At 43.8% G+C, this 25,848-nt stretch overlaps 1 protein-coding gene across 4 annotated transcripts in view; it reads left to right on the top strand.

The window, feature by feature from the left end:
• Positions 1–25,817, top strand: part of ncor1 (nuclear receptor corepressor 1) — a 40,718-nt gene extending 14,901 nt beyond the window's left edge. Inside the window, exons 15-46 of one of the 4 annotated variants that reach the window (XM_086130580.1) lie at positions 2,109–2,239; positions 2,459–2,754; positions 4,413–4,478; positions 5,767–5,903; positions 5,996–6,089; positions 7,207–7,654; positions 7,734–7,857; positions 8,016–8,193; positions 8,855–9,022; positions 12,416–12,582; positions 12,733–12,847; positions 13,164–13,240; positions 13,330–13,495; positions 13,585–13,710; positions 13,875–13,958; positions 14,033–14,283; positions 15,293–15,602; positions 16,318–16,533; positions 17,220–17,420; positions 17,816–17,965; positions 19,024–19,173; positions 19,321–19,456; positions 19,638–20,101; positions 20,214–20,327; positions 21,065–21,213; positions 21,306–21,517; positions 21,617–21,760; positions 21,842–21,945; positions 22,190–22,243; positions 22,404–22,589; positions 23,543–23,722; positions 23,794–25,817. In XM_086130580.1, coding sequence (XP_085986706.1) covers positions 2,109–2,239; positions 2,459–2,754; positions 4,413–4,478; positions 5,767–5,903; positions 5,996–6,089; positions 7,207–7,654; positions 7,734–7,857; positions 8,016–8,193; positions 8,855–9,022; positions 12,416–12,582; positions 12,733–12,847; positions 13,164–13,240; positions 13,330–13,495; positions 13,585–13,710; positions 13,875–13,958; positions 14,033–14,283; positions 15,293–15,602; positions 16,318–16,533; positions 17,220–17,420; positions 17,816–17,965; positions 19,024–19,173; positions 19,321–19,456; positions 19,638–20,101; positions 20,214–20,327; positions 21,065–21,213; positions 21,306–21,517; positions 21,617–21,760; positions 21,842–21,945; positions 22,190–22,243; positions 22,404–22,589; positions 23,543–23,722; positions 23,794–23,993 — 5,598 coding nt within the window. In that variant the 3' untranslated portion in view covers positions 23,994–25,817. Of the gene's footprint in view, positions 1–2,108; positions 2,240–2,458; positions 2,755–4,412; positions 4,479–5,766; positions 5,904–5,995; positions 6,090–7,206; positions 7,655–7,733; positions 7,858–8,015; positions 8,194–8,854; positions 9,023–12,415; positions 12,583–12,732; positions 12,848–13,163; positions 13,241–13,329; positions 13,496–13,584; positions 13,711–13,874; positions 13,959–14,032; positions 14,284–15,292; positions 15,603–16,317; positions 16,534–17,219; positions 17,421–17,815; positions 17,966–19,023; positions 19,174–19,320; positions 19,457–19,637; positions 20,102–20,213; positions 20,328–21,064; positions 21,214–21,305; positions 21,518–21,616; positions 21,988–22,189; positions 22,244–22,403; positions 22,590–23,542; positions 23,723–23,793 lie in introns of all 4 variants that reach the window. The other 3 variants (XM_086130579.1, XM_086130581.1, XM_086130578.1) reach the window with 3 other exon arrangements.
• The last annotated feature ends 31 nt before the right edge of the window (positions 25,818–25,848 follow it).

Below are 25,848 nucleotides of genomic sequence, written 5' to 3'. Positions count from 1 at the left end.
TGCAGGTATGTTTACTAGCTTTGAAACCACCCTAACACTAGATTTCCTATCTCCTGAATCTTTTTCTTTTGGCTGTTTTATTTTGCGAGAGCAAATGAGAGCAGGCATCTTGAAACTCCAGCGCAGCTATTTTTAGACCGGCTTTCTAGGAAATCCGCAGACGGGCCTGTCACGAAATGTTGGCATGCCTGCTCATGTTGCGCGATGAGTTTGTAAAAGACCATTTTCTGAGTTGTTGCAGCATTGTATACTCCCTGAGTGAAAGTTGCCTCAATATTCCATCGCGGAAATCACTTTCTGGTATTGGTAATCCGCATGCCGGAAGCAGACCCAAGCCACACCCCCAGTGCAAAAGCTGCATATTTCTGTGTGATGGTGATGAATGTCTTATTTTGAGTCAGCAGAAAACAATGCTTTCATTGCGGACTGCAGAAAAATTATATTCGCTGTTGTTGACAATTTTGTTCACAGTGCGGCTACCTTCTCGTGATTTAGAATGTTTATAACACACACCATTTCTGGAAAGCAGTCATTTCATTTTCAGCGGTTATGCACGCAATCCGCTACTTTTAGCATTTTGGTAGTTGCGAGAAGCGTTGTTCGCTAGGAAAGGAAAGACTGCCATGACATGCTTTACAAAAGGAAACAAGACTTGTGAATCAGCAAATCTGAAAGCCATTCCGTCTTGCCAAGGAAGGTCTTCATTTAAAAATACTGAACAACCGCATCACCACAGAGTCTCATTTTGTCAAAACATCTGTCTCGAGGCCCTTTACAAAATGTTGGAGACCAAGCAGGAATGCCACAGTTCTCAAATCACCCCCAAAGCAAACACTTGAGCGCTCAATGCGCCAACCACAACAGCATCCCGCTGAAGAACAAGTTTGGTGAGAACGTCTCGGGTCTTGAAACCGATTGCAAAATATTTCGGAATCGTCAAGCGCTAAAACATACAAGCTGTTATTGACAGGAAATGAGTACAGAGGTAACGTCGTAGTCCCAAGTTGGATGCTGGCCTCCCCGCATACATTAACCTAAATTCTCAACTTGGAATCTGCAGTTTTCCTTGAATAGTAAGACCTCAGCATTGGTATTGTTGTGATGCAAAACCCAAACACTGATTGATTATCTGAATCTATGCTCTATGATTTCAATTCTACAAGTGCTGAACATATCAACCCAAATTTGACAGATGCCTCAAGACTCCTAAACGTGATTGAGTCAGTATAATAATGACTTTTGATGAATAGTCAGTCAACAGATAAAGACAATGCAGATAATCCCCCGACAGGCATTGGTTTTGTTTTCATGTGCTATAACGGTTAAGACAAGCACATTTATTACACATAAAGATGATTCTGATTCTGATTATTTGGCCCCCATCTGGTAGATGTTTGGGATATTTTGCTTGGCTTGTTTGAGGAGTATGCAAAGTAACACGAGGGGGGTAAGAGGAGTCACAAACTTGCTCACATGAATGTTGTAAACTGCTTTTAATAAAGATTGAGGATATTGGATTATTTGTACTTCCTGTCCCCCTTTTTTGTGGAAGACTTGATGCGTGTCACTGCCCGCCAACATTGTCGTAGCTGCGCACACTTCTGTGAAACCTTGTCAGTCGACAAGCCAGTCAAATGTTCAAGACAGCCCTTTAAGAGAGCATCCCTGTTGTAATGGAAACACAAATCCCTGCCGTGCTTGTATGACGCACAAACAACTCAGCAACCAGCATGGGAGTGTGTGTGGGGGTGGGGGGCACTAGCGCGGTCTTAAAAACCCTACTGAGAAGGAAACAGAGAATAATAAATCCGAAACTTTTTTGAATAATTTATGCCATCCACTGAAGTGCATGATGGCATCGACAGCAGAAGTGTTGTCAGACTGGTGGTATTGTTTTAAGCTGTTCTTGTTTGCAAAGACAGAAAATTACAATATGTAGTGGTAATGAGATGAATTCATTCTGAGCAATGGATTCATTTTATGATGGCAGACTATTATCCACCGCAAATCCCTTTTGAACACCTCTAGTAACCAAATAAACGCACAATCCGTATTGTTGAAAGGAAATGCTGCAAATTAACCCGCTTTCCTTTTGTTTCCGTTTGCAGCAAATCACACGCCCCGCACAAGAAGAGAAGTCCGAAGATAAAAACGAAGAGGACAAATCGGAGAAGCTAGAGAAAAAAGAAGATGAGGAAAAGAAGGACGAGGAAGAGAAAGACGAAAAGGAGGAATCCAGGTGACTTGTGAAAATAGTACATTTGTCCCCGCGTCAATTTAGGCAAGAAGGTATCACTACCTACCATTAGTTTTATTGTCCTTTGATCCTCTAATATACATGTGCTGTAGGATTGAGCGTTACAGTGCAGGGCCTGTATTTGCTGAGTCAACTGTGGATAGATGGTTTTTTTTTTCCAAGCAGTCTCTAAAACTGTTTTTTCCTTCTCGAAAACCACAGGGACATTGGCAAGGACAAAGACAAGTGTGACGGTGGGGAGGACGAAGACGGAAAGGAGCAAAACACGCCGCGTGGCAGGAAGACCGCCAACAGCCAGGGCCGACGCAAGGGAAGGATCACCACTCGCTCCATGGCCAACGAGGCTGCCACCATGGCGGCGGAGGAAGCGCCTCCCCCTGCTTCTTCAGAGGCCGCCGCGCCAGATCTTCCGCAGCTCCCTAAATCTGATACAGCTCAGAAGTCCATAAAGGAACCGATGAAACCGCCTACTCCGGGAGCTTCACTGGATGCAAAAGGTGAACCCAAAATCAGCACACCGTAAAAGGCCGGAAATGCTGAATAATCATACTGTACCGAGATCTTTCGATAACATCATTGGGTGTTTATGTTGAGATGACAGTCATGCATAGCTAAAATGATGCCAAGCAGATGTTAATAGGCAGAAAATTAGGTCGCTGTCCTTGTCTTTAAGTAAACAGACACGCTGAATATCCCTCAGTGTTGTCTATCCATCACCATGGCAGTGTGCTGCTCCAACGGTTGTTATGGTACTCGGTCACACATCTTCAATTTCACCCTCACAAGCGCCGTCACTCCAACGGTGACCGCTTCGGTTCTCAGGTATCCAAGCCCCTTATCTGTTAATCTTGTTTCGGCGCTAATCTGTATCATCTGTCCCATGTTTGCGAAGTACATCTCTTGACGCCTGCTCCCTCCAATGTCTGTCGAGCTCTACATCAGCTCATACAATGTTATGCAAGGTCTGTCCTTTCATGTGATTAATTAACGCGCTAGTGTGGCCTCCCGTCCCTTGAACCCTCTGACCTCTGGCCGTGTTCCGCGCGTGAAATACTGTTGACTGTAATCTCTCTCAGTGATTACACTGGGGCTTTTGTTTGTTGCTTTCTTCCTCTGCAACCACGTTGCTGCTAAAAGGGAAGCTATGGGCCAGACAAGCTCAAGAGGAGATTTTTGTGGGGGGGGGGGGGGCACTTCGGTTCATCTCATTATTTGAAGTTGTAATGGAAAGGGGAGGGTGCACGAGAGGTGAGCTCTTGTCCTGAGGTGAGACGATATGCTGTTGGCAGAAACCTCTCCGGCCAATGACCACCCAGAAGAGCCTGTCACGAGGAGAACATGTGATTTTCGCCTCTGCAGGTCAAAGCAAAGTTGAGTAGACTAGCATGTGATTCGTGTAACTCAATGCAGGGTAGAGAGACATTGGTTGGAGACATCCGTACGATAATTGACCCCCCCCCCCCCCATTTTTGAGGAGGGGGCAAGCGCACTGTGAATGCCAAGGGTTTATCCGCTTCTATATCGGTCCAAATGTTTACACAGTTTCAATCCACACGACAGACGAGACTGAGCCAGAGTTCACTTCAATGTTAGGAGCTCACTTCTGTGAATTTTGTGTGCGCGCATGCGCATGCACGTCGTCGGTGGCGTGACAAACTATGCAGCCATGTCAAGGCAAGTGGGAGTGTGTATCAGTCCGGGTGTGTTTGTATGACACACAAGGGTTGGGACAGCATGGCTGTTCTGTCTTTTAGCCTCCATCCAAGGCCATTTCCATTCTACTGTCTGGCAACACGTCATCTCACCTAAGGACCTCCCCTTGTGGATTATAGCGGATGACGGCTGTTTTATTTTTTTTTCTTTCACTTGGAGGTGGGGTGGGGGTGAGGGTGTACGAGGTGGGGAATGACCTAGAGCGACAGTGGGAGTGAGAGGGAGTAGGTCTCAGCAGCTTGTGAATGTAAACAGATTATTAGATTAGAGGCCATGAGAAGAAGCCGGCTGGAAAGAGGACGGCCTCTCTGTCTGCTTCTCTCTCTCTCTCTCACTCTCTCTTTCTCGCGCGCGCGCGCTCTCACTCCCTTACACCAATACTCTCCCCTCCATTTCTCTTGTCAGTGCTAATGGGGCTGGGTCTCTTTGCCTTCTGATTTAGCTGGTGCTGGCGAAACTGGAGAAACTTCTCGCTGGACCGAGGAGGAAATGGAGGTCGCCAAAAAAGGTAACGCTTGGATTATTTACGTTCTTTAGCTCACGGTCTTTCACCTCTCTTGAGTTTCTTTCTGTGACCCTTGCTATTCCTTGTTTTTTCCACTCCCCTTCCCCGCTCCCCCTCATGATTCTGTGAAGTTACCTTGCCCTACCCATTTCAAACACTCCGGCAAGAAAGAACGTGATCATGAACCCAGAAAAGAATGAATGTGCATGTTCAATACGCCAGGAATGGTTGCAGGGTGTCTCATTTATTTCCGAATTTCATTTAGCTGGACTGCTCAGCTGGCGTCCTAGAAATGATCAATTTTAATCTAGAATAATATTGAAATTGCTCACTTGCTCAGAATAGACCAATTATAAAAGAAGTCATATGCGATGCGTTCAAATGCATTCCTGTTCTTTTAGTCCAAATTTTCTAACGGAACCGGTAGATTTCGAGATAATTTGCATGAATTGAAGTGTGAAGTCTTCACAGTATTCAGGTTTGTGTTTCAGACACGCATGTGAACTCGAGTGCATCGACTAAAGAGGCCTGTTAACCTTTGCTCATTGTACAATTAAGAGGGTTTTGAAATCACATGCTATATGTTCTCGGTTTTCCACCTTGCATTGCAAGTAAAAGTTGTAATCTGCTGCGCTATTTCAGCACAGGCGTTGCAAGTTACATGAACAATTTCCTGGGAGGAAAGAAACTTGCCTCGAGAAAGGGGAACTTGACAAGAACAGTTTTTTTTCATAATTTCAATCTATCAATCAAATTGAATGATAGAATGATTGTTCAAAACAAAGCATTCTGTCTAGGGATGTCCCGATGACATATTTTTTCCGGCTGATGATTTTTGTACACAGTTGAATGGACTTGATTTTCAGGATCTGTTGATTAACTTTTGCAATGCATTGAGAAGAAAAGAAAGAGTGTGCAAATTGTCACAATTGTATTTTTTTTTCCATTTCAATTCAGGCATTCCAACATGTTATGTTTTTATTTGTCCATAAATGTAGTGCAGAAATGGTTGAACCCAAACCAAACCAAACATGTTGTTGTACTTAAGGATTATTTTGCTGCACACCCGTTTTTAGTAGCTTAGCTAAGAGTGATGCAAGAATTCATTTTTAAATCGAATGCAGTACAGGATCTATACAATCTATACCACAACTTTCTTGTCGTACAGATCCGGCTTTCAACTTTAAAAATATTTAGGTCAGATTTTGCCGTTCCTGTCGTCTTTTAAGACATTGGTGATTATAACCACACTGCGTTTTGTGGTAAAATGGCTCTCGTTTTTTTCCATCAGGTTTAGTTGAGCACGGGCGAAATTGGACGGCCATCGCCAAAATGGTGGGCACCAAAAGTGAGGCACAGTGCAAAAACTTCTATTTCAATTACAAGCGACGACACAATCTGGACAACCTGCTCCAGCAACATAAGCAGGTAAGACATTTGGCGTCGCCCGACGTGGAATGCCATTTTAATTGCCGCGTACAAATACGAGGAGTGACTTTTTGTCTTTCTCTGCCACGCAGGACACGCGACGGGCTCGTGGCGAAAGGTCTCAAGGTGAAGGTCTAACCACAGCGTCGCCCGAGGATGATGATGACAATGCAGATGACAGTGAAGGTTAGAGCAACAGATGATACAAAGCACGTGCTCGCTTTTAACCCGCCACGCTTTGACACCTTGGTTTGGACTTTTATGACTGATTATCTCAGCTAGTCCGAGGGCTCATAGGAACAAGGACATAAAGTGTTTGAATTTGTCCTTGTATTGTGAACCCGCATCATTTCAAATTGCTAAAGATAGAGGAAGCCTGGCGTAGAGCTCGGGAGACCCGATGCAACTTGTTAGCTGATTTGGCACATCGAGACCCAATTTGAATTGATGCCCGTGTCACGAATGCCCGTATAATGAATGCGCCACGGGTTTTAATGAGAGAAAGAATGATAAGAGGCTAGGGGAAGATAAAAGATACGATTTGTCGTAGTGGCGCCTGTTGCGTAACCTTTATTGCCTGTAAAGAACCAAGAAATCCCGCTGCTTGAACACAGTGTGCTGGGGCCACATGCTTGATTCAACAGGTCTGACCTCCTTTTGTTGTTGTGTTCACAAGATGCTCATAGAGTGAGACAAGAGAGACCACTGTGCGTGTGATCAGTCTTCCACAAATAGATGAATATCGGCGAGTCACGAACGCGTTTATGTGATATAATGTTTTTAATTTGAAAATGAAAACGATTTCCATCGCTGGGGCAACAGCAGGAGCCCAGAAGCATTTTTTTCCCATGCCTATTTGACTGTCTTGGAGACTCAAACTGCCCTCTAATTAGCTTTGAAATCACCATCTTCTCATGTGACACTTTTTTTTTAATTTTTATGGTTGTTCTGTAAGAACGGTATTATTTCGGTGTCCGTTGAGTTCATTTAGAGGTTCAGCTTTCTGAGTTAGCTGATCAAATGCATCTACAAAATGTTGTGTTGTCAGTGCTGCAACTACAAAGCCAAATAATACAACCCATGTTGATTATTTTTAATGCAGAGTGCGACTCTTAGGTCTCCCCATTATTTTAGATCGGCGTTAATTGGAGGACACAGATTTATTTTTAACCATCATGAGTGTGTAAAAGTGTTTTGTCTTCGCTTTGTTGTGTCTTTGGGGCCTTGAGCTGATCTTTTTACATGTCAAGTGTTATTTTAAGCATTGTTTGACGTGTTTATTTTCCTCCTCTTGCATCTCCAGGAGGTGACAATAGCTCTGATACAGAGAGTGCTCCCTCCCCCTCTCAAACTGACCCCACAAAGTCTGCTGACTCCAAAAGAGCGGACGGTGCTGCTGGCGATGCTCAGACCTCCGATCAAGATCCGGTTCCCGTCAGCAACGCTAAATCCTCTGACCCCTCATACGGGGGCCTGTGTGTCAAGGAAGAGAAAAGCCCAGAGGGTGAGCCGACTTCTCATGAGGAAAAAAGCAGAGTGGCTTCCTACTCCGGTGTGGTCCATCCAAAAACGGAACCCCAAGATGTGGACATGAAATCTGGAGAAATTGAGATTAAAATGGAGCCCGAGGTCAAGGAGAAAGGAGAGAAAGGAGAACATGGCGAGCGGCAGAAGGAGCTCCACTCCGATAATGACTCCAGCGCCACCTGCAGTGCTGATGAAGATGTGGAAGCAGAGCCTGAAAGACAGAGGTATGGTTTTTCTTCGTCACTATATCAATGACTGATGTCAACGATTGGCCGAGATTCATGCTTCATGTTGCTCTCGCAGAATACTTTGTATGGAGAAGCCGTCTTTGCTCAACCCCGCAGGCACGGTCTTGGTGTCTTCACCCAAGCAAACCTCGCACAACCTCCAGCAGATGCATCAGCGGGCAGCTGCCATTCCACCAATGGCAAGTGATTTAGATTGGAAATGCAACTAGCTGCTTGTAAATGCAATTATGAAATCAGAGAGTAAACATGTGCAAGAAGTGTATTATGAAGTCATATTTCCATCATGCTGCAGTTGCCAGACGATTTGAATCAACATTTCTCTTATTTCTGTCACAAGGTACCTGGTCCCTATGGCCATAGTCCGGTGCCCATCAGTGGTTTTGCCATGTTGCAACATCAGATCAAAGCAGTGCACGCGTCTGCACACCACGAGGAGAAGCAGAGGCAGGACCAGGGAGACCTGGAGCGCAGACCGCCCTTCAATACCCGCAGCCCGAGTCTGGTTGACAGAGATGGTAGGAGAAAAAAAAGCCCTATTTTGTTCTATTTCGCCTCTCTCTTGTTCAGAGCTCTTTTAGCTGCATGTGCTGCTGCCGTTTGCAACCGACTATTTATAGTGGATGCTTTTCCCCCCCCCCCAGGCCGTGTTTATTTTTGTACTTTTTTTTAACTTAAAAAAAGTTAACCCTTGGGGTTGGTCTTGCCTGTTGTACTGCTGCTCAGCCTGAATCCACACAAAAAAGGTGCTTTCTGATGCAAACACAAAGAGTTCCAGCCTGTCTTGACGCTATGCTTGAGATTGCCTTGAATGAAGAAAGGAGGTTGTGGGGACTTGTGACTTGACTGAGTCCAAATAGGCCGTTTGCTGCCGCTGTACACAAGATCATTTCTGAAGGGCAAGGAGCGAAGCCACTCTTGTCGGCTGCGTAATAGCTTCATGCAAAGCTTTTAGCACCCTTAAGTCAGCGTGCCGTAAAAGTGACACGGCTGTCAGCAAACCCCTGGGCTGTGAGAGAACGGCTTCTGTTGCAAAAGTTTCAGTGTGTGAATAGCCAAGTAGCCATAAATGGTGTTTGCGCCCTTTTCATCTGGGTCACACTCAATGCTTCAGGGCAAGGAGTTCTCCTATTTAAAAGTGGTCGTCTTTCCCTTTGTCCTTATACCTGTGCACTGCAGGTAAGCCCCTACCCTACATGCCTTATGACATGACGTTGGCTTTGGACCAGGAGGCCCTTTCTGGTCAGCCAGGCTTCCCTTACAGACCCCCTCCCAGGGATCTAAGCAAGTCCTCACCCCAACCTGATCCCAACATCCCCAATGCTTTCCGCTACAGTGTGCCGCCAGGTAAAAGCACACATCCTCATCTTCCTCTCTTCCCCCCATTGCCTGCTCTCTCAGGCGCCTCCAAAAACATTCTACTTTCCCCTCCTAATGCTATAAAGACTCCCTTTACTGAGCTAAGACTCATTAGTCTCATGTTTTGAGACAATTTTATCTGTGAAAAGGGCTTCAGGGCAGAATCCATGAAAACGTTTTCTCTTCTTTTCCCCCCCCCCACCCGTTGGCCAACTTAAAACTTGACTGTGTGTTGAATTATCAGACATCAGTCTAGAAAAGAGAAATCCTGTGGCGCTTTTGGAACCTCAAATATTAGGCTCGTCGGCTATTGAGTATTCAGTACAGTACTACAATTGATTTCATTTCACTGTTCGAAATGTTACATTGGTGGCGCCTAATTCTCCAGTCTAAAAACATACAGTTGTCCAATATTACTGCACCCAGACAAGATTTTTGTTACCGTAATGGCATCTGTAGCTAGCAATGGAAAAAGCAGTCTCGTCTGATGGGTCCAGGTTGAACTTAAAAATGTTGGGGTGAGGACCGCCAGTAGCAGGCGTCCACTGAGGAGCTGCCGGCACATCGTCACGCGGGTCATATTCCCGTGTTCCAGTCTCCAATCTCCACCAGCACTGCTTTGCAGTAATACGTCAAACCATATTTTTGCCACTTTTCAGTCTAAACCGAACACAAAACCTCTGCATCTTCATCTTCCATTTTCATAAAATCACATGAAATTAATCGAACACATTTTTGACATAACAAAACACGACAGAATGACTACGACTAAATGAAAATGGGAATCGTTTTAAAAACAAATCTGCTATTAAAAAAATAATTCTCATTTAAATGGATTTTAGATGATGACTGAATAAAAGAATAGACGTGTGAATATTTGAAACTCTCAGGAATGCATTCATTGTCGACAAACAAATCGAAAATGTCCCTGGCCCAAAGTGAGCAGAACAAAAGCTGAAATGCCTTTTTAGGACTTTTTGTTCCTCAGAACAGTATTGCCTATAAATGGTGTCTGCATGACAGCTGAAACATTGAATAACATGCATCTGTAGCACATTTTCTAAACCTTCATCTTCGACCACTAATAGTCTCTTCCAGTCAACAGCAAGCCACTTTGTGATTGAATTTGCAAGTTTGTCCAATGTTGATGTACTACTTGTGGTCCTGAAGCAGTCGCCGAGTTTGGTTTGCTTCAAACTCTTACCGGAACTGCTCGCGCTAACAGCTGTGGTGCTATTTGTGCTCGCCGCAACATGCTTTGCATTTATTGAAAGCAGGGGTGAGACTCGCGAGCACCAGGAAGCCCCCATGGCCTCATGAATCGCCGGTGGATATCTTCTAAAAATATCTCACCAGTGATGGCACACTATGATTTTCTAGGACTATTATAGAAATGAAAACTGAAAATGTGAGCACTGGCTTAGATTAAAAAAAAAAAAAAAAAAAAAAATTAAGTACTTGATTTTGATATTGATCTGTATCCTAATTATTATGAGAAAGTATTTTCATAATTTTTGTCTACATTGAAATTAATATCATGAATTGTTAATAACACACAATGATCATACTATAGCATGAACAAATTTCAGCGTGTATCAAAGTGATAGCCATTTGCACTAATGAGTACCCAAAAGGTAGCCTCCTATTAGCTGTAGCAACACAGTTGAGTCATATTCATAGCACTTGTCAGTGGTCCTTTACTGACCTGTTGGTTTTTGTTTCATTGTGCAGTTGTTTTTTGTTCAGGGGGTTTGGGTGGCTCGCTGGTAAAACCAGATTCCTTTGATTGCACTGTTTGAAACATCCTCAGCAGCGCTAAAATGAATCGGGACATGATTGGCTTTGTCACTCTATTGGCACGGTGACTACTTAGATGGAAATCATCAGCCCCTCACATGCAAATACTCTTCGGGACTCAGTGAATGCATTCTATGCTAGTTGGAAGTTTTCTCTCTTATGTTAGGAAATTGAATTTGTCTGATATCCCTGACTGGTTGATTTACTTGGTGCAGTTATCTTTGTACCCGTTCTCCCGACCGGACTGGACTAGTCCTTTGTCATTTTGAAGGTATGGATAAGTATTGATGGTTTTTGGGTCACATAAATTCCTTACTTAAATTGAACTCTAAATTGAACTTGTGTGTCTTAAATATGCCACAATACATACATGACCATGACACTAATAGCCACGTACAACCAACAACGTGCAACGTTAAGGTCCATCCCCAAATAAGCAAATCTTTGAATGATGAAGATGACTGCTCACTTCAGCTTAGTATCAAAATCATGAAACTCTTCACCCCTCCAAGGGGGTGTATTTCCCCCCCCCCCCCTACAAATGTCAATGCTTTACATTTACAAGATGCCAGTGGAGTACCAATTCACGCATCATTGTATTTTATTTATTTATTTATTTTTGGAGGGGGTGGTGGGGTATTTGGAGTGGGCGTTGTCCTGTGTGGCCGCACTTATGGCACATAAAGGTAATGGCCACTCTTTCCACCTCAGAGATTTATGAAGATTATTTTCTCACCAGCATAAATGCCATCCAAGTTGGAAGTGGAAGAAGTTTGTTGCAGTTGTTTCGAGGGGGAAAAAACCCCCATAAAGAGTAAAGAACATGAAGTATGCAATATCTGTGTGGTATCCAGGAACACTTAAGCTTTCCCAGATCAGAGTTAATGTTGCAGTGGTTGGTAATGTGAAAGGACGCAGGAAAAATGCACTTAGTGCAGGTCTTGCATTAGCAACCAGATTCTGGCTTTGGCCAGCTAAAAGTTGGCTGCCATACAGTAATGTGTGCACTGCAATGAGAGGAGGTTAAACTTGTGCTGTATGGAAGTGATGTCACAACCTGCACTGTTAACCATTCCCGTTTTCCGCCATTGCTTTTGTGTCCTAATGTAATCTCCCACTAAAGTGAGGGTTTTGTGCAATTCTTGGGTTTGATGTCTCCAAGTCCTGCAGCTGAAGCCCAGTTCAATGTTGGCGCCTCTGTGTCTTGTTACACACATTGGGAATGGGTGAGGATGGAGTCTTACAGTTGTGGTGCAGGAAAGGTTTGTGGCTCTTCGGGTTCGTTATGGTGTGGAAGACCACTCTTTCAATATACAATGGATAAAATAAAACAAAAAGTCCGCACACCCTTGTGCAAATGTCTGTTTTATGTGAGATTAAAATTGCCAATTGTCATGGTACCTTTGAGAGCAAATGGTCGAAGATCACACATTAAATTGGTTGTAAAAAAAACAAAAAAAGAAGCATTAGCTCTGATTTTGATTCTAATGTTGTAGATTGTCGAATTAAATGTTTTGTAATCCATGTTATCTGATACTCAGCAAGACTGACTGTTTTTTTTTCCTCTTCTAATATTCTCTTCAGTCCTCCACCCAGCCCCCAACCAGCTGATCCAAAGTCTGCCCGATGGAGCACGGATGGCTTTCAGCAGACCCAGTCGACCGCCTAACATTCCCTCTCCCCCTCCTCTCATTCCAACCACCAAACCCACTGACAAACCGTCCTTCATTCATGGGGGCTCAATATCTCAGGTAAGAAGAGCGTGCAGACGGACACAATGGTATTCAGGACTTTTTTTTTTCTATTATTTTGTTCATCTACACGTTCTATGCCACATTTGAATTTCTGGCTTTTCTCAGTACAAATAAGTTGATCTGATCATGGCGTGTCCGCTATTTTAGGGAACACCAGGCACATACCTGCCTTCACATGCCATCTATGGGCCTGACGGGAGTAAGAACACTGTGGGCTCCATCTCTTTGGGCCTGCCTCGACACCAAGATCCCAACAAATCTGGTAGGCAATCCACATTTAGCTGCAGTTGCGCTCAAAATGATTTCTTTGCCATTGCCAATACGGGCCGCAACTCAAGATTATTTAAAGACTCGAGAGCGAGAGAGTAATTTGCAGTGACTCAAGACCATTTCCAAATAACACAGCACAACGAATATTACGAGCATCCACTGTTCTGTGAAAGTTATCTTGCAAGTAAATGTTCACTAGGCATTGACTAATTTTGAGAAAGTGGTTCTGATGTCATTACTTTTTGCTTTTTTTTGTAGTAATGTACACTTAAAACTGTTGTAAGGACGAAGTTAACCTACTTTTGCAGGTCCATCAATACATGATGGTCGAGGAAATCCGTCTAAAATGGGCGACAACCTGGCTTTCAGAGGATCAATCACTCAGGTAAAGATGACGAGACGGCAAAAGTATTCAAATGTGTTCCTTCTGGACTATGTTCCTTTATGTTTTTTTTCTTCTACTTCCTTTTCCAGGGCACACCAGCCCTTTCCCAATCTACTGCTGCTGCTGACCTGCTGAAGGGCACCATCACAAAACTGGCCACAGAAGACTTGGGTAACTCTGACAAGGCGAGGGACCAGCTGGCTAAAGGTCATGTTATTTATGAGGGCAAGAGTGGTCACATCCTCTCTTATGATGGTGAGCACTCTGACTAGGTTTTTAACAATGCGTGGATGTATCCCGTGAACAAATACACAGATGTAATTTGAATAGTATTTGTCCAAAAGCCATCAAGAACCCAAGGGAAAATACCCATAGTCCCAGAACTGGCCTTGAGTTGAAACGCACTTATGACATGATGGAGGGACCCATCAGCAGGGGCCACCCTGGCAGGGAAGGAGCTCCATTTGAAGGTACAGTACTTTGGTGCGATTGTACAAATTGAATTGAATACAACTTCATTGTCAAATGTGCTTTACGTATGTGTAACATATATTACAAATGCATACACTGTACATTATTGACTGTGTCTAATTGCCAATTCTGTATAACCAAGACTGAGCCTGTTTGTGCACAGGTTTGATAAGCAGAGCTTTGCCCAGAGAGGGCCTCCATGGAGATTCTAAAGACCGACAAATAATCACTGGCTCGATCATGCAAGGTAACAAATTACAAAGTTGCCCATTTTTGTTGGGTGCTTAAGAAGAAATAAAATATGCGCTTTTCACCTTTTAGGAACACCTAGAACTGCTGCAGAATCATACGAAGATGTTATGAAATATGGGAAGCAGATTAAAAGAGAGAGCCCACCTATCCGTTCCTTTGATGGAGGAATTGGCAAAGGAAAGCCCTACGAGGGAGTTAATACCATCAAAGAGACTGGGCGCTCCATTCATGAAATCCCTCGACAGGACCAGTCTGGCCAGGACCTCAGAAAGACCCCTGACCTCTCTGATAGGAGGGTCATAGAAGGTTCCATGTCTCAGGTTAGACTTTTTCAAACAGTGGATTGTTTATGTCTGTCATTCAATTTCCCTTGAACTCATTTCATGCCAAAACGTAAAAATACATTTGCAAAAACCCTATCATTTAGTGCCAAAACGTAGAAACACATTTTGGGTATTGTTTTTAATTAAAAATAAATAAAGGGCTTCACTCACCTCCTCAGTCAGTATCGGGGCTGCGGGAATGTTTCAGTCTGATAAATAACCACTAGATGGCAGGAGTGGCTTTGAGCAGAACTTGGTCCACACAGTGCGAGTGGCTGTGGGTGTGGCACGGTGATCCTGCATTTCGAGGTAGGTGACATGCAGAAGCAATGTGGTGGTGAGGACATGGATAAATACCGGCAGCTAACTCTACAACAGAGATTTTTCAAATCCAAAAAAGATGACCAAGTCTCATCGTGATCCTTGACGAGCACTTGCACACATGCACGCGCGCGCGCAGACACACTCACTCGCACACGCACACACACACACACAGTTAAACATTCATGAAAATTTCATGCATAGGTTATACATCACTGCAGTGCTGATCTTGCAATAAACTGTTATTTTACAATCAAAGTGACCTTTTTTGTTGTTATTTAGTTGGAAAACATTTTTTAGATGTTTGACGTATCACAAATACAAAAACAAAATGGTGAAGTTCTGCTTGAAATGCATCCTTTTACAAAAACATATTTTTTAACTGCTGTTTACTGAAGCATGGTAAAGGTAGAATTGTACTTTTTTTCTGATGAATGAAGAGGTTTAAAGCTTTCTTTTTGGTATGTTGCATGCTTATATAGGTAGAGAACTCAGTTTTCTGCAGGCCTTCAAAAATTAGTCCAAATGGTAAAAAAAATACCTGGCACCGCCTCTCCTTATTTGAGAAAAACGGCTGGCATTAAATGAGTTAATTTCATTTTATAACAATTGCCAAGGTAACTGAAGTCTTTCGGATATGTTTGGTTCGATCTTACGGTATGATCATGATCTGTGTTTCTCCTAGATTCACTCTCTGAACCAACCTACAATCAAGCACAATGTTAAGTCCCTCATCACCAGTCCCAGTAAGCTTCCCCACGGCCTACCCCAGCTTGAGGCCATGGAAAGAAGCAAGTACGAAGAGAGCAAGGCAGTGCGCCACACCTCAGTGGTCAACTCCACCACCTCTGTCCTGCGCTCCACACACCAAGAAGCTGCAAAATCTCAGCTCAGCCCAGGCATGTACGAGGACGCCAATGCTCGCAGGACCCCTGTGAACTACAGCTCCAATTCCGTGACCAGAGGTTCACCCATGCTTGGACGTTCATCAGACGGTATTTGCCAAACGCAACTTTTTCACAATACCGTATTGGCCCGAATATAAGACGGCCCTGATAATAAGACGACCCCCTCTTTATCAAGACTCAAGTTTGAAAAAATACTTTTTGAACACCAAATTAAATTGTATACAGAAAATAATTACAGAACATCTGAAACAAATGATTATAACAAGATGTTTGAGAGAAAAAGCATGTTATTTTGCCTCATTCAAATCTAAAGTGCAATCACATTCGTTAATGCTTCTGGTTTTTGAAATGTAAATTACATCATAACTTCTCCTCGGCTGCCGGTTAACCTGGCCGATCTTCGACCCCCTTTTCTCCAGATTGTCACGACGTTTCTCCATTTTCTGTTATCTTTTCTATTATTTTTTTCTCTTTTCCTTCTTACCACTATTTTTAAATTTTCTTCTTCGTGCTACCGCTATTTTTATTTTTATTCTTCGTGGCAGGGGTTCACTTTGGCCTCGGGAGTCAAGTTCAGCATTCGCTTCATTGATATCTGGCGCCATCTAGCGTCGTGAATGGGTATAATGTCTAGACCCCGAATATAAGACGACCCCCACTTTTTCAGTCTTATTTCAATGCAAAAAACACCGTCTTATATTCGAGCCAATACAATAATTTAAATGTCAGTATGATGCCATTGCTATCATAATTGGTGAGCCTTACTTGATCACAAATGTTGTGTCTCCTCTCACCCACAAAGGAGCAAAATCTGGTGCACATGAAAGAAAGAACGCCATGACCCCCACGCAGAGGGAAAGTGTCCCAGCCAAGTCCCCAGTGGCAGGTGGCGACCCCAGGGCTTCTCACAGCCCCTTCGACCCTCACCACCGGCCGGTTGTTCCAGGGGAAGTGTACCGAGCCCACCTGCCTCCACATCTTGACCCCAGTATTGCCTTCCACCGAGTGATTGATCCTGGTATTTTGTTTGAAATCCCTTACATTACATTAGAATCACCGCTCATATACAGTCAGTACTTTGCTTTCCGAATCGATTTTCTGACTGGCTTTGTACACTTTCCATAGTGAGCCCTGCTATTGTTATCCTTGAAGTGACGTCACACTTCCGGATTTGATTCACTTTGGGAAAACGATTACTTTGTAGAATACGAAATCGAAATCATTTCTTCATATTTTCATGTATTTTGCTTAATTACTTGACTCGTGACAAAAACATATTTCATTTGGGATTTTCTAAAATTACTTCACAGCTGACCTTTAAATTATCTAATGACAAAAAAAAAAGTATACCTTTAGTACTACGTGTGGGCTGGCAGTCACATTGTGCTTTAATTGCCAAGTGGGCATTTTCTTTCCAAGTTAGCCCTGTTAGCTAAATTTGTGTACCAATGTTCCACTGTGCATGGTATTACCTAAAGCTGTAAAAACCTTTCCAAGCAAGGAAATGTTATGTATCAATTCCGGAAAGGGTAGAGGTAGCTTAATGTCATTTTAGCGCCTGTTTGCTATTTCTTGACCGAGCCTTTCTTGTACGGAATATGAAGCACGTGCAGCCTTGTTTGGTGCTGGAAAAACCAAGTTCAGCAGTGAATACAGATCATGTGGATTTGAATCGTTTCCCTCCTGCACTCCACTGTGTTGCAGCCTTCATGTTTCCCAGACAACCATCTCCAACTGGCTACCACAACACATACCAGCTATACACCATGGAGAACACGCGGCAGACCATCCTCAATGATTACATCACTTCTCAGCAGATGCAAGTCATCCCCCGACCTGATATGCCCCGTGGGGTGTCACCAAGGGAACAGGCTGTTTCTATCCCGTACCCAGCTGGAGCTCGAGGTATGGTTCTCCACCAGCTGGCACTCTCGGGCCCGAGAAGACACCCTGGTTGGGAGGGGGCCTAGTTTGCACACTTTGTTGCTGTGACATAGTAGGTGGATACCTTTTGCAGATGTCCAGAAGCAAATGACCTCTTCGACATTTTGCTTATTTTAAATATGGCTGCAATACATCCGGCTCTGTTTTAACAATTGATAGCTGTGATTAAAAAAAAATCCACTCTGCAAGTGGTTGCCTCGTCTTGAAACTTTCTCGCAGCCCAGCTTTCCTATTACCAAACTTTTTGGTCGCACTGACAGATGATGGTGATGGGTTTATGCAGTGCTAGTACATTGAGAAAAAAATGATTTGGTTTCTATTGTTCACCATTGGCCCTTTGCTTCTGTCTGTAAAAGGGATAATTGATCTAGCCCAGATGCCTCCAACTATCCTGTTGCCTCACCCTGGGGGAACAGGTACTCCCACTTTGGAACGTATCGCCTACCTCCCCGGAGCTCAGCCCCCTTTCACTACTAGGGCTTTCAACCCAACCTCCATATCGCCAGGTGAGGATTCCATCCCCAATACTTACACGCCATCTTCCCTTAATTTCCTCGCCGCAATCTTGTGTTCCTTCACGCCTCTCATGGTATGCAGACCCTCACAAGGGAGTCCAAGGTCAGTTCTTTCCTGTCCAGACTAAGTGTAAGCATAAGTCATGAATGATCTAGTCAAAAGTAGACAGTAGAGTTCACGCTTGGTATCAACATGCAACTCTACTCACATATCAAATAACATCTTAAAAGAAGCACTACGTGACTGGGCTGTATTGACCCAAATCGGTTAACTCATTCAGTACCAGCCAATTCTGGACCAAGTCTAAAAAGACGTTGAGAAACGTCTTTGGGAGTGAATGACTTAAGAAGTTTCTTGTAGTGGTTATGCATGGTGCAACACATTTTTTGTTTACAGTAAAATTTTGTGCCTGGGCCGTGACATGACAGGTGAGCATCAGTGCAGGCCACCAGAGGTTCGAACTGTTTGAAAACGCATGACGAGACATGCTATTATTATCCCTGCAGGAAGCTTCGTGATGTCACCCTCAATAATATTGACTATTGGTAGGCCTATCACGATAATTACTTTATCGACTTATCGCTCGATGAGAAAAATTTAACATGATAATTTTTTGGGGACTCGATAAATCGTCATTTACATGCGTGTTTGTTTACATACATCATCAACGTCCACTTGCGTCGCTTCGTTGCCTCTTATCTCAGTCAACCTGCTCGTTTGCCGCCGTGCGAGTGCCAACTCATGTTCAGAAACTGAAAGAATTGACAGTGTGACCAGCGCAACGAGTATCTCTTCAATGCAGGTTCATCGAGGCGGGCTTTGAAATCGCTATACATTTCAACAAACACCTCAGTCCATCATCATTATATCAGTGACCTTAAAAAAGCCCCAGATACGATCGTTTATTAGGAAACTTTTTTTTATTTTTTTTATCATGACCGGCCTTACAGTTGGCGAACAATTTAATACTTCCGGTTCGCCCCCAAAAATTCCATTTGCGTGTGGTATAATTAATAAATAAACCCGTCTGTCTTCATTTTACTCTTAGGTCACCAAGCCCAGCTTGCGGCTGCCGCTGCCGCAAGTGCGGAGAGGGAACGAGAACGTGACCGTGAGCAACAGGAGAAGGAGAGGGAAAAAGAAAGGGAGCAGCGGGATCGAGAAATGCGAGACCGGGCGAACGATTACATTCGTGGAGGTGAGCGTATTCTCATGAATTAACATTTTTAACACAAATGTTCTCCTTTCTCTTCACCTAGTTTATTTCTAAAAGCAAAGGCACGATATCACCACAACATTAGCCCGATGATTGACATTGTTCGAATGTGCATTTTGTTTTGATCAGGTGGCGTTGAGCAACCAGGCCGGCCAGGAAGCCGAGGCTATCTGCATTCTCCTTCCCCTTCACTCAGAACGCAGGAAGTGGTTGTTCAACAGCGACCAAGCATCTTTCAGGGCAAGAGTGTTATCACTTCTTTAATGTAAGTCGAACCAACTTAATCTGATCTCGATTCACCCCAACAGCTCTGTTGACAGTATTCATTTAGCATGCCTTTCACATGTGATCTCAATTTCAAATAAAAAGGAAATGGAATGCATGACTACAATAAATGCATCATTGCTTAAAGGGGTCTCTGAAAACACTCCCAATTTTATTTTTAGGCCTCATTCCTCAGCAGCAACAGCAGCAGCCCAGAGTAACTCTCGCTACAGTACTGCAGCTGACGCACTGGCCGCTTTGGTGGACATTGCCGCCTCTGCCCCACCCGTGGATGTGGCCAAAGTGAAGGAGAGCAAACGGGATGAGCGGGATGACGACTTGTGTTCGGCAGCTCGGAGAACAGCAAGCATCTCGGAACAGCAGCAGGAGCCAGACCGGCGATCCGTACCATATGGTGCTATGTCTCTTCCGGGGGGGAAGCCCCACCCAGCGTACCCCGAGGGTGTTGGCGTGAAAGATAAAGGGCCACAAACCTCAAAGTCCCGCATTGAGGAAGAGCTTCGAACCCATGGAAAAACGACCATTACGACCGGTAACTTCATTGATTTCATCATCACCCGAAAGATCGCTTCAGAAAAAGACTCCCGAGAGCGAAGCTCTCAAAGCTCGGACTCCTCAAGTAGCTGTGAGTTGATGAGAAGTCATCGCAACCTGTATTATCAACTGAGAAATATGCAGATTTGTATCTATCAAGATTACAACATTTTCAAAACATTTTTTTTTAATACACAATCCAGTGTCATCAAACCGATACGACAACACTGGCGGAGGAGCCATTGAAGTGATAAGTCCTGCTAGTTCCCCAGTCCACTCCCAACAGGAAAAAATGGACGAAGGCCAGCAGACGGCAGGTACGACCACGCACATGGTAGTAAGTGGACAAGCCAGTGCCAGAATCCACACAGCGTCAAAATTATACATACAGGCTCAAATATAGACATGACGACAGGATATTTTGGTTGAATGTGCCTTCGCGAGTGTCATCTCTGCCAGACACATTTTGTATGTTTCACAAAGTTTCGAGCATAATTCAAGATGGATATTTGACCACTTTCCTTTGGCAGAATTTTGAAAGTTCATTTAGAAATGTAATTCTGCTGAGGGCCTGCTAAATTTCAATGGAGCCAACGCATTGAAGAGAACACCCAGGGCCACCCACATATCGGCAACTAACCAGTCAGAGGGAAGCTGTTGGCTAGATAAAACTGAGGAGAGCAAGGAGAAATAAACTTGTGGCTCTTACAGACCCAAGCAAAGCAAAGATTATTTACATACACAATATGTATTCATATTAATGAGAAAATGAACCATTCAAAATCAGTTATTTCCGACCACCCAGAATAGTTTTGAAAAAGGACATCCTGCTCATTTCCAACCCAAATTATCTTGCAAACCCAAGAAAAGGATATCACAGACTCCCTTTTGTTACGCTAAATGGTGCCCTTTTAAAATTTAAGATGGATCCTGTATAATCATTCCACCAAAGAAAAAGAAATACAATCGATGTCAAGTGCTGATGTCAAATCAATGCATTACTTCACCCTGACTCACTCCACGTCATTAATGCTGTGTTCCCGAACCCGATTAGCTGGCATGCGGGTTTATGACTTGAGTCGATACCGGCCTTTGGCAGATCCACCACAACCCAGTTCCCAGCATCCCCCTTCATCCCAGGCTGACAGCTATTCTCAGATCCCCAAGACGCATCGGGTCATGACCTTGGCAGACCACATTTCGGTAGGAAACACGCATGACGTACTGTAAACTGGATAAACCATATAGATGAAAACTGACCTGGTTTTGTAATCCTTCCCTTTTGTGCCACGCAGCATATTATAACGCAAGACTTTGCGCGGAATCAAGACGCCGTGTCCTCTTCAGCCTCCACCACATTCCAGAGCACGATGCCACCCGTGTCTTCGTCGAGTCGAGCCAAGGTGCCCAGCCGCTACAGCCCTGAGAATCAAATCCAGCCCCCGCATCATCACCGTCCCCCCAGCAGGGTTTCCCCGGAGAACACCACAGACAAACCCAGATCCCGGTACAGAAACGGTCATTTCATCATTGAATCATCGGGGCGAGACAAAATTATCACCCATAATCGCGACAACTTGCCTGGGATCTTTTTTGCATTTTCCAGGCCTGGTAAGTCTCCAGAGAGAGGTGGCAGGCAGATGGAGAACTATGAACCCATCTCACCACCGCAGAGCTACCAAGGCCTGGAAAAGCAGGAGACGGGTGGCCCTGCACCCCAAAGGCGAGAGGCGGAAAACTCTGAGATCAGGTACGTGAGCTGCACAGACCAGAATGCGGGGAAAAAACAAACAAACAAAAAAACGAAACGATTTGCTGATTATTTTTCAAGGAGTGACTTACGGTCCCCTGGGAGTGTCAGTTATCTGCCGGCCTTCTTCACCAAACTAGAGAACACCTCACCTATGGTGAAATCCAAAAAGCAGGAGATCTTTCGTAAGTTGAACTCCACCTCTGGTGTTGGTGATTCTGATGTTGGTAAGTGGGGCTTCTTGTCTTCATTTCGCCCTAACCCGCAATGCATGCACCCGAGGGTGAAACAAGTTGTGTGTGTGTGCGCAAGGGAGGGCACGGGTGTCGTCCGTCTTCACTGGCTCTATTTGACTTTCAAGCTCATCAAACCATGTCGTTACTTTGATGTATTAGTTTGTGATTTTCAACAGCTAATCGTGTCTTACAGGAAATGCTCAGCCAGGAACAGAGATTTTCAACCTGCCCGCTGTCACCAGCTCCAGTAAGTAACAAAGATATGTTTGAATGTGGCTATTTTAAATAATCCACCCATGATCTCGTGAGCTGAAGTCTGGGATCGGCTCCAGCACGACAGCAAAGAGCTTCTATTTGGTCGGGATCAACATTTCTCATTGTATATTTTGTCGCATTGTGATTTCTAGGCAGCATCAACCCGAGGAACCACTCCTTCAGTGACCCTGCCAGTAACCTGGGCCTGGAGGACATAATCCGTAAAGCCTTAATGGGTAACTTGGAGGACAGACCGGAGGAGCACCAAGGCACCATTAGCAACTCATCCAACGCAAGCAGTGACACCCGCCAGGAGGCCAGCCCATCACCAAGCATAGGTACATGCTAATTGCTAACTCAGCCCTTACCAGGGGTGGCCACGGTATGTTGTATGGGCTGGATATGAGGCTCAATGTGTTCTTCAGTTTGTCCCACTGATCATTTACAGCACAGATGTTCAACACTAGGCACGTGAGGACCTGATTCCTGCTTGCCACATCATTTTATGTGGCCCACTTCATGCTTTTTGCTGAATTCTATACCAAAATTGCAAAATGTCTTCATTTTTATATTGACATCAGTTAATTTTGTTAACTTCAGCTACTGCATGCAATTTTGTGACCAAACCTCTTTTTCCAAATGAACTGAAACAGATCGGAACTATTTTCCTTGACTTCTGATTTCAAAACGAGCTATCCATCAATTTGTTGTATATGATGAGGTAATTGTACATCTCAGTGGTTTCAGAGTCAAATTGGCCCTCTGGGAGAAACCGTAAACTCCATGTGGCTGTGGCCCGACACAGAAAATTTTGACACCATTGAAATAAAATTTTATGACATAAAATAAACTACCTCTTAGAGTATTTTTTTCCTAAATAATTGGTTTGTTATGATTTAAGTTATTAAGTCCTAACATTTTAAAATACTTAAAAAATGATTTAACTCTTTAGATCACGCAACAAATAAAATAGCTTTATGCGCAAAAATTGGGTAAACTTTTTTTTAATTCATTGGATAATTTTATTGGTTTATTGTAAATAATGAAGCTATAGAATTTCTAAATTATTGGTTGATGAAAAAGTGTAAGCTGGAAGAATGGAATTTTTCTGTACATTTTCTAATTGATAAAAAACAAATATAATCTATGTATAAATGGTCTATCTGTCCATTTATTGAAGAATCATATGTGGCCCTTGTGCACTAATGCTTGCTCTGGCTTAGTCTATACATGACATGCTTTTCAGGGGGGGGAAAACAATTAACATGTTGCTCCTTGGCCACACCCACAGTGAAGCAGAAGCAGGGCAACAAAGCCAACAGCCGGAAGTCAAAGTCTCCTAACCTGGGTCAGGCCTACTTGGGAGGAGATCGCCCCTCCTCAGTGTCCTCCGTACACTCCGAGGGAGACTATCACAGACAAGCACAAGCCCAATCCCAATGGAGTTGGGATGACCGACCTTCGTCGGCAGGTCAGTCAGTCATGTCTGGATTAAGGCATTCTCAAATGTCATTTCCGTACATACCGTCTTTCTCGTTCCAGGTTCCATGCAGTTTCCTTACAACCCACTGACCATGCGCATAATGAGCAGTACACCACCCACCTCCATATCTTCCCCCTCCATCCAGAGTCAGCAGCAGCCACAGCAGCCACCTCCTACTGGCGCTCCAGTGGGACAACAGCGTGTGTGGCCGCCTCTGATGTCGGAGCAATACGAGGCCCTGTCGGACAGCGATGACTGAGCCTGGCCCGCAGGAAGGGATTAAAAGAGACCCGAGATGAGGCGTATCTCTTCCACCCCCTCCAGGACACAAAAGTGTCACGTAGACAGGATGATGTCCAATTCTTTCCTGGTGCTATGGCGCCCCCTAGCTGTAAGCTAAGTGTACAAGCAGCCGACGAGTGACTGGGCTCTCCCGAGACTCACTTTTGGTTTGGAAGCCGCACCCAGTCTGGTGGGGAGGTGAACCCGACTGAGGGGATGACTTGTGATATAGTGAAGCTGATATGTAAAAAGAGACTTTGTTTAATTTCTGTAAAGCTATAACTCATCTTCAAAAAAAAATCATTTTATGTAAATAGAATAACCTTTTTGCAGTGTTTTTCTCAACTTGATTATTTCTTATTTTAATCCCCTCTATTGCTAAGTGAAGAAGGTGTGTGATCTTGAAAGCCACCAATGGTTTTTCCCTGGCTCCTTTCCCAAACCAGCGTCCAATTTGACGTGTGATTTATTGTTGCTCATGTGACACAACGGAGGTGGTTTCTCCCTGCGGCACTGTCTGGATACGAAAAACATCCAAGGACATGCAGTGCTCAAAATTTAAACCGTTTTGATATTTGGTTATGTTCACGCCCCGTGTGTGTGTGTGTCATTTTCAACCAAAAAAAAGTGGATAGAATCCATCCCACCTCAGTACGTTCGAGACAGGAAAATGTCTTCGAGGAAACTTGTGAACACTGGTCTCAGAACTAAAGAGTGACGCGAATGAGGAATTATCAGACCCTGTCTGATAAATGAAGTGAGCCAACCCCCACCACCACCACCACCCCCCCCCCCCCACTCCCCCAACCCCATAAAATTGACAGGGGTAACATGTTGCTGTTTCTGCTGTTTCCATCATGTTCAAAATGTTGTGCTCTAAAATGTTGTCACAGTTTAAACCGGTCTGGAACATTTGTTTCCCCCCCCCACACCTATTTTTTTATGGTTTTGCCATGCCTTGTGACTTGAGAGGGGGAAAAGGCAGCTTTAACTAGTTTTCTCAGAGAGATTCTTCAGTGTTTATTTCAATTTTATTTCCCTATTGTACCTTTTTTAATAAGTCTCAGAAACAATCCGTTGCAAATTATGACCCACTTTACCAAACAAAATGGTCTGCACCATATTTGCACTTTTTTGTTTTGTAACTAACAAAAGGCGTACTACCTGCTGTCTGCATATTCACGAATAATTGGTAGTATTCTGCATTTTTTTTCTCCCACCACTTGCAGACCTTAATAGTCTTTCACCTGTTTCATCATTCTGCAATCCTTAATGGTAACTGTACTTCTGAGTACATGGTACCATATTATCTTTGAGATTGCAATTGTATTTCCATGATGTTAAATAATGGGACTGAAACAAGCCACATTGCAAATGTCATCTTCAACTTTCACTTTGCTATTTTCAAGTCTCTCATCCTCCATACTTGATGTGTTTTGTCACCCGTTCAAAAGGCTTTTCAATTATCTCACAACACATGTTCAGATGATTCTATTCTGGCAGTTTCCACGTATTTGTTTGTTTTTGTGTCCTGTTTAGATGGGATGGTTGCTGTTTACAAAGGCATTGGCAGAAAATGTTTCCAAACTTGAATTTCCTAGAAAGCTGACTTGAAGCCGAAAAAGAATTGGAGCATCTTCTCAAGCTAGAAAACCCGTGTGACATTTTTTTGTCTTTTAAATTCAAACTTGAAAACTTATCCACTTTGATGTTGAAATGCTATGATTGTATGGCACAATGTCTTTTAGTTGGCTATTACAAGAGTTCAGACCAATCAAATAAAGTGGTTCTTTTTTTTCCACGACAGAAAAATATCAGTCCTTGTAGCAACA

This window comes from Hippocampus guttulatus, chromosome 15 (assembly GCF_054856545.1).
Source record: "Hippocampus guttulatus isolate MCC_2025c chromosome 15, RoL_Hgut_1.0, whole genome shotgun sequence".
NCBI lineage: Eukaryota > Metazoa > Chordata > Actinopteri > Syngnathiformes > Syngnathidae > Hippocampus > Hippocampus guttulatus.
Note: the sequence above shows the minus strand (reverse complement) of the source record. Positions and strands in the feature narration are given on the sequence as shown.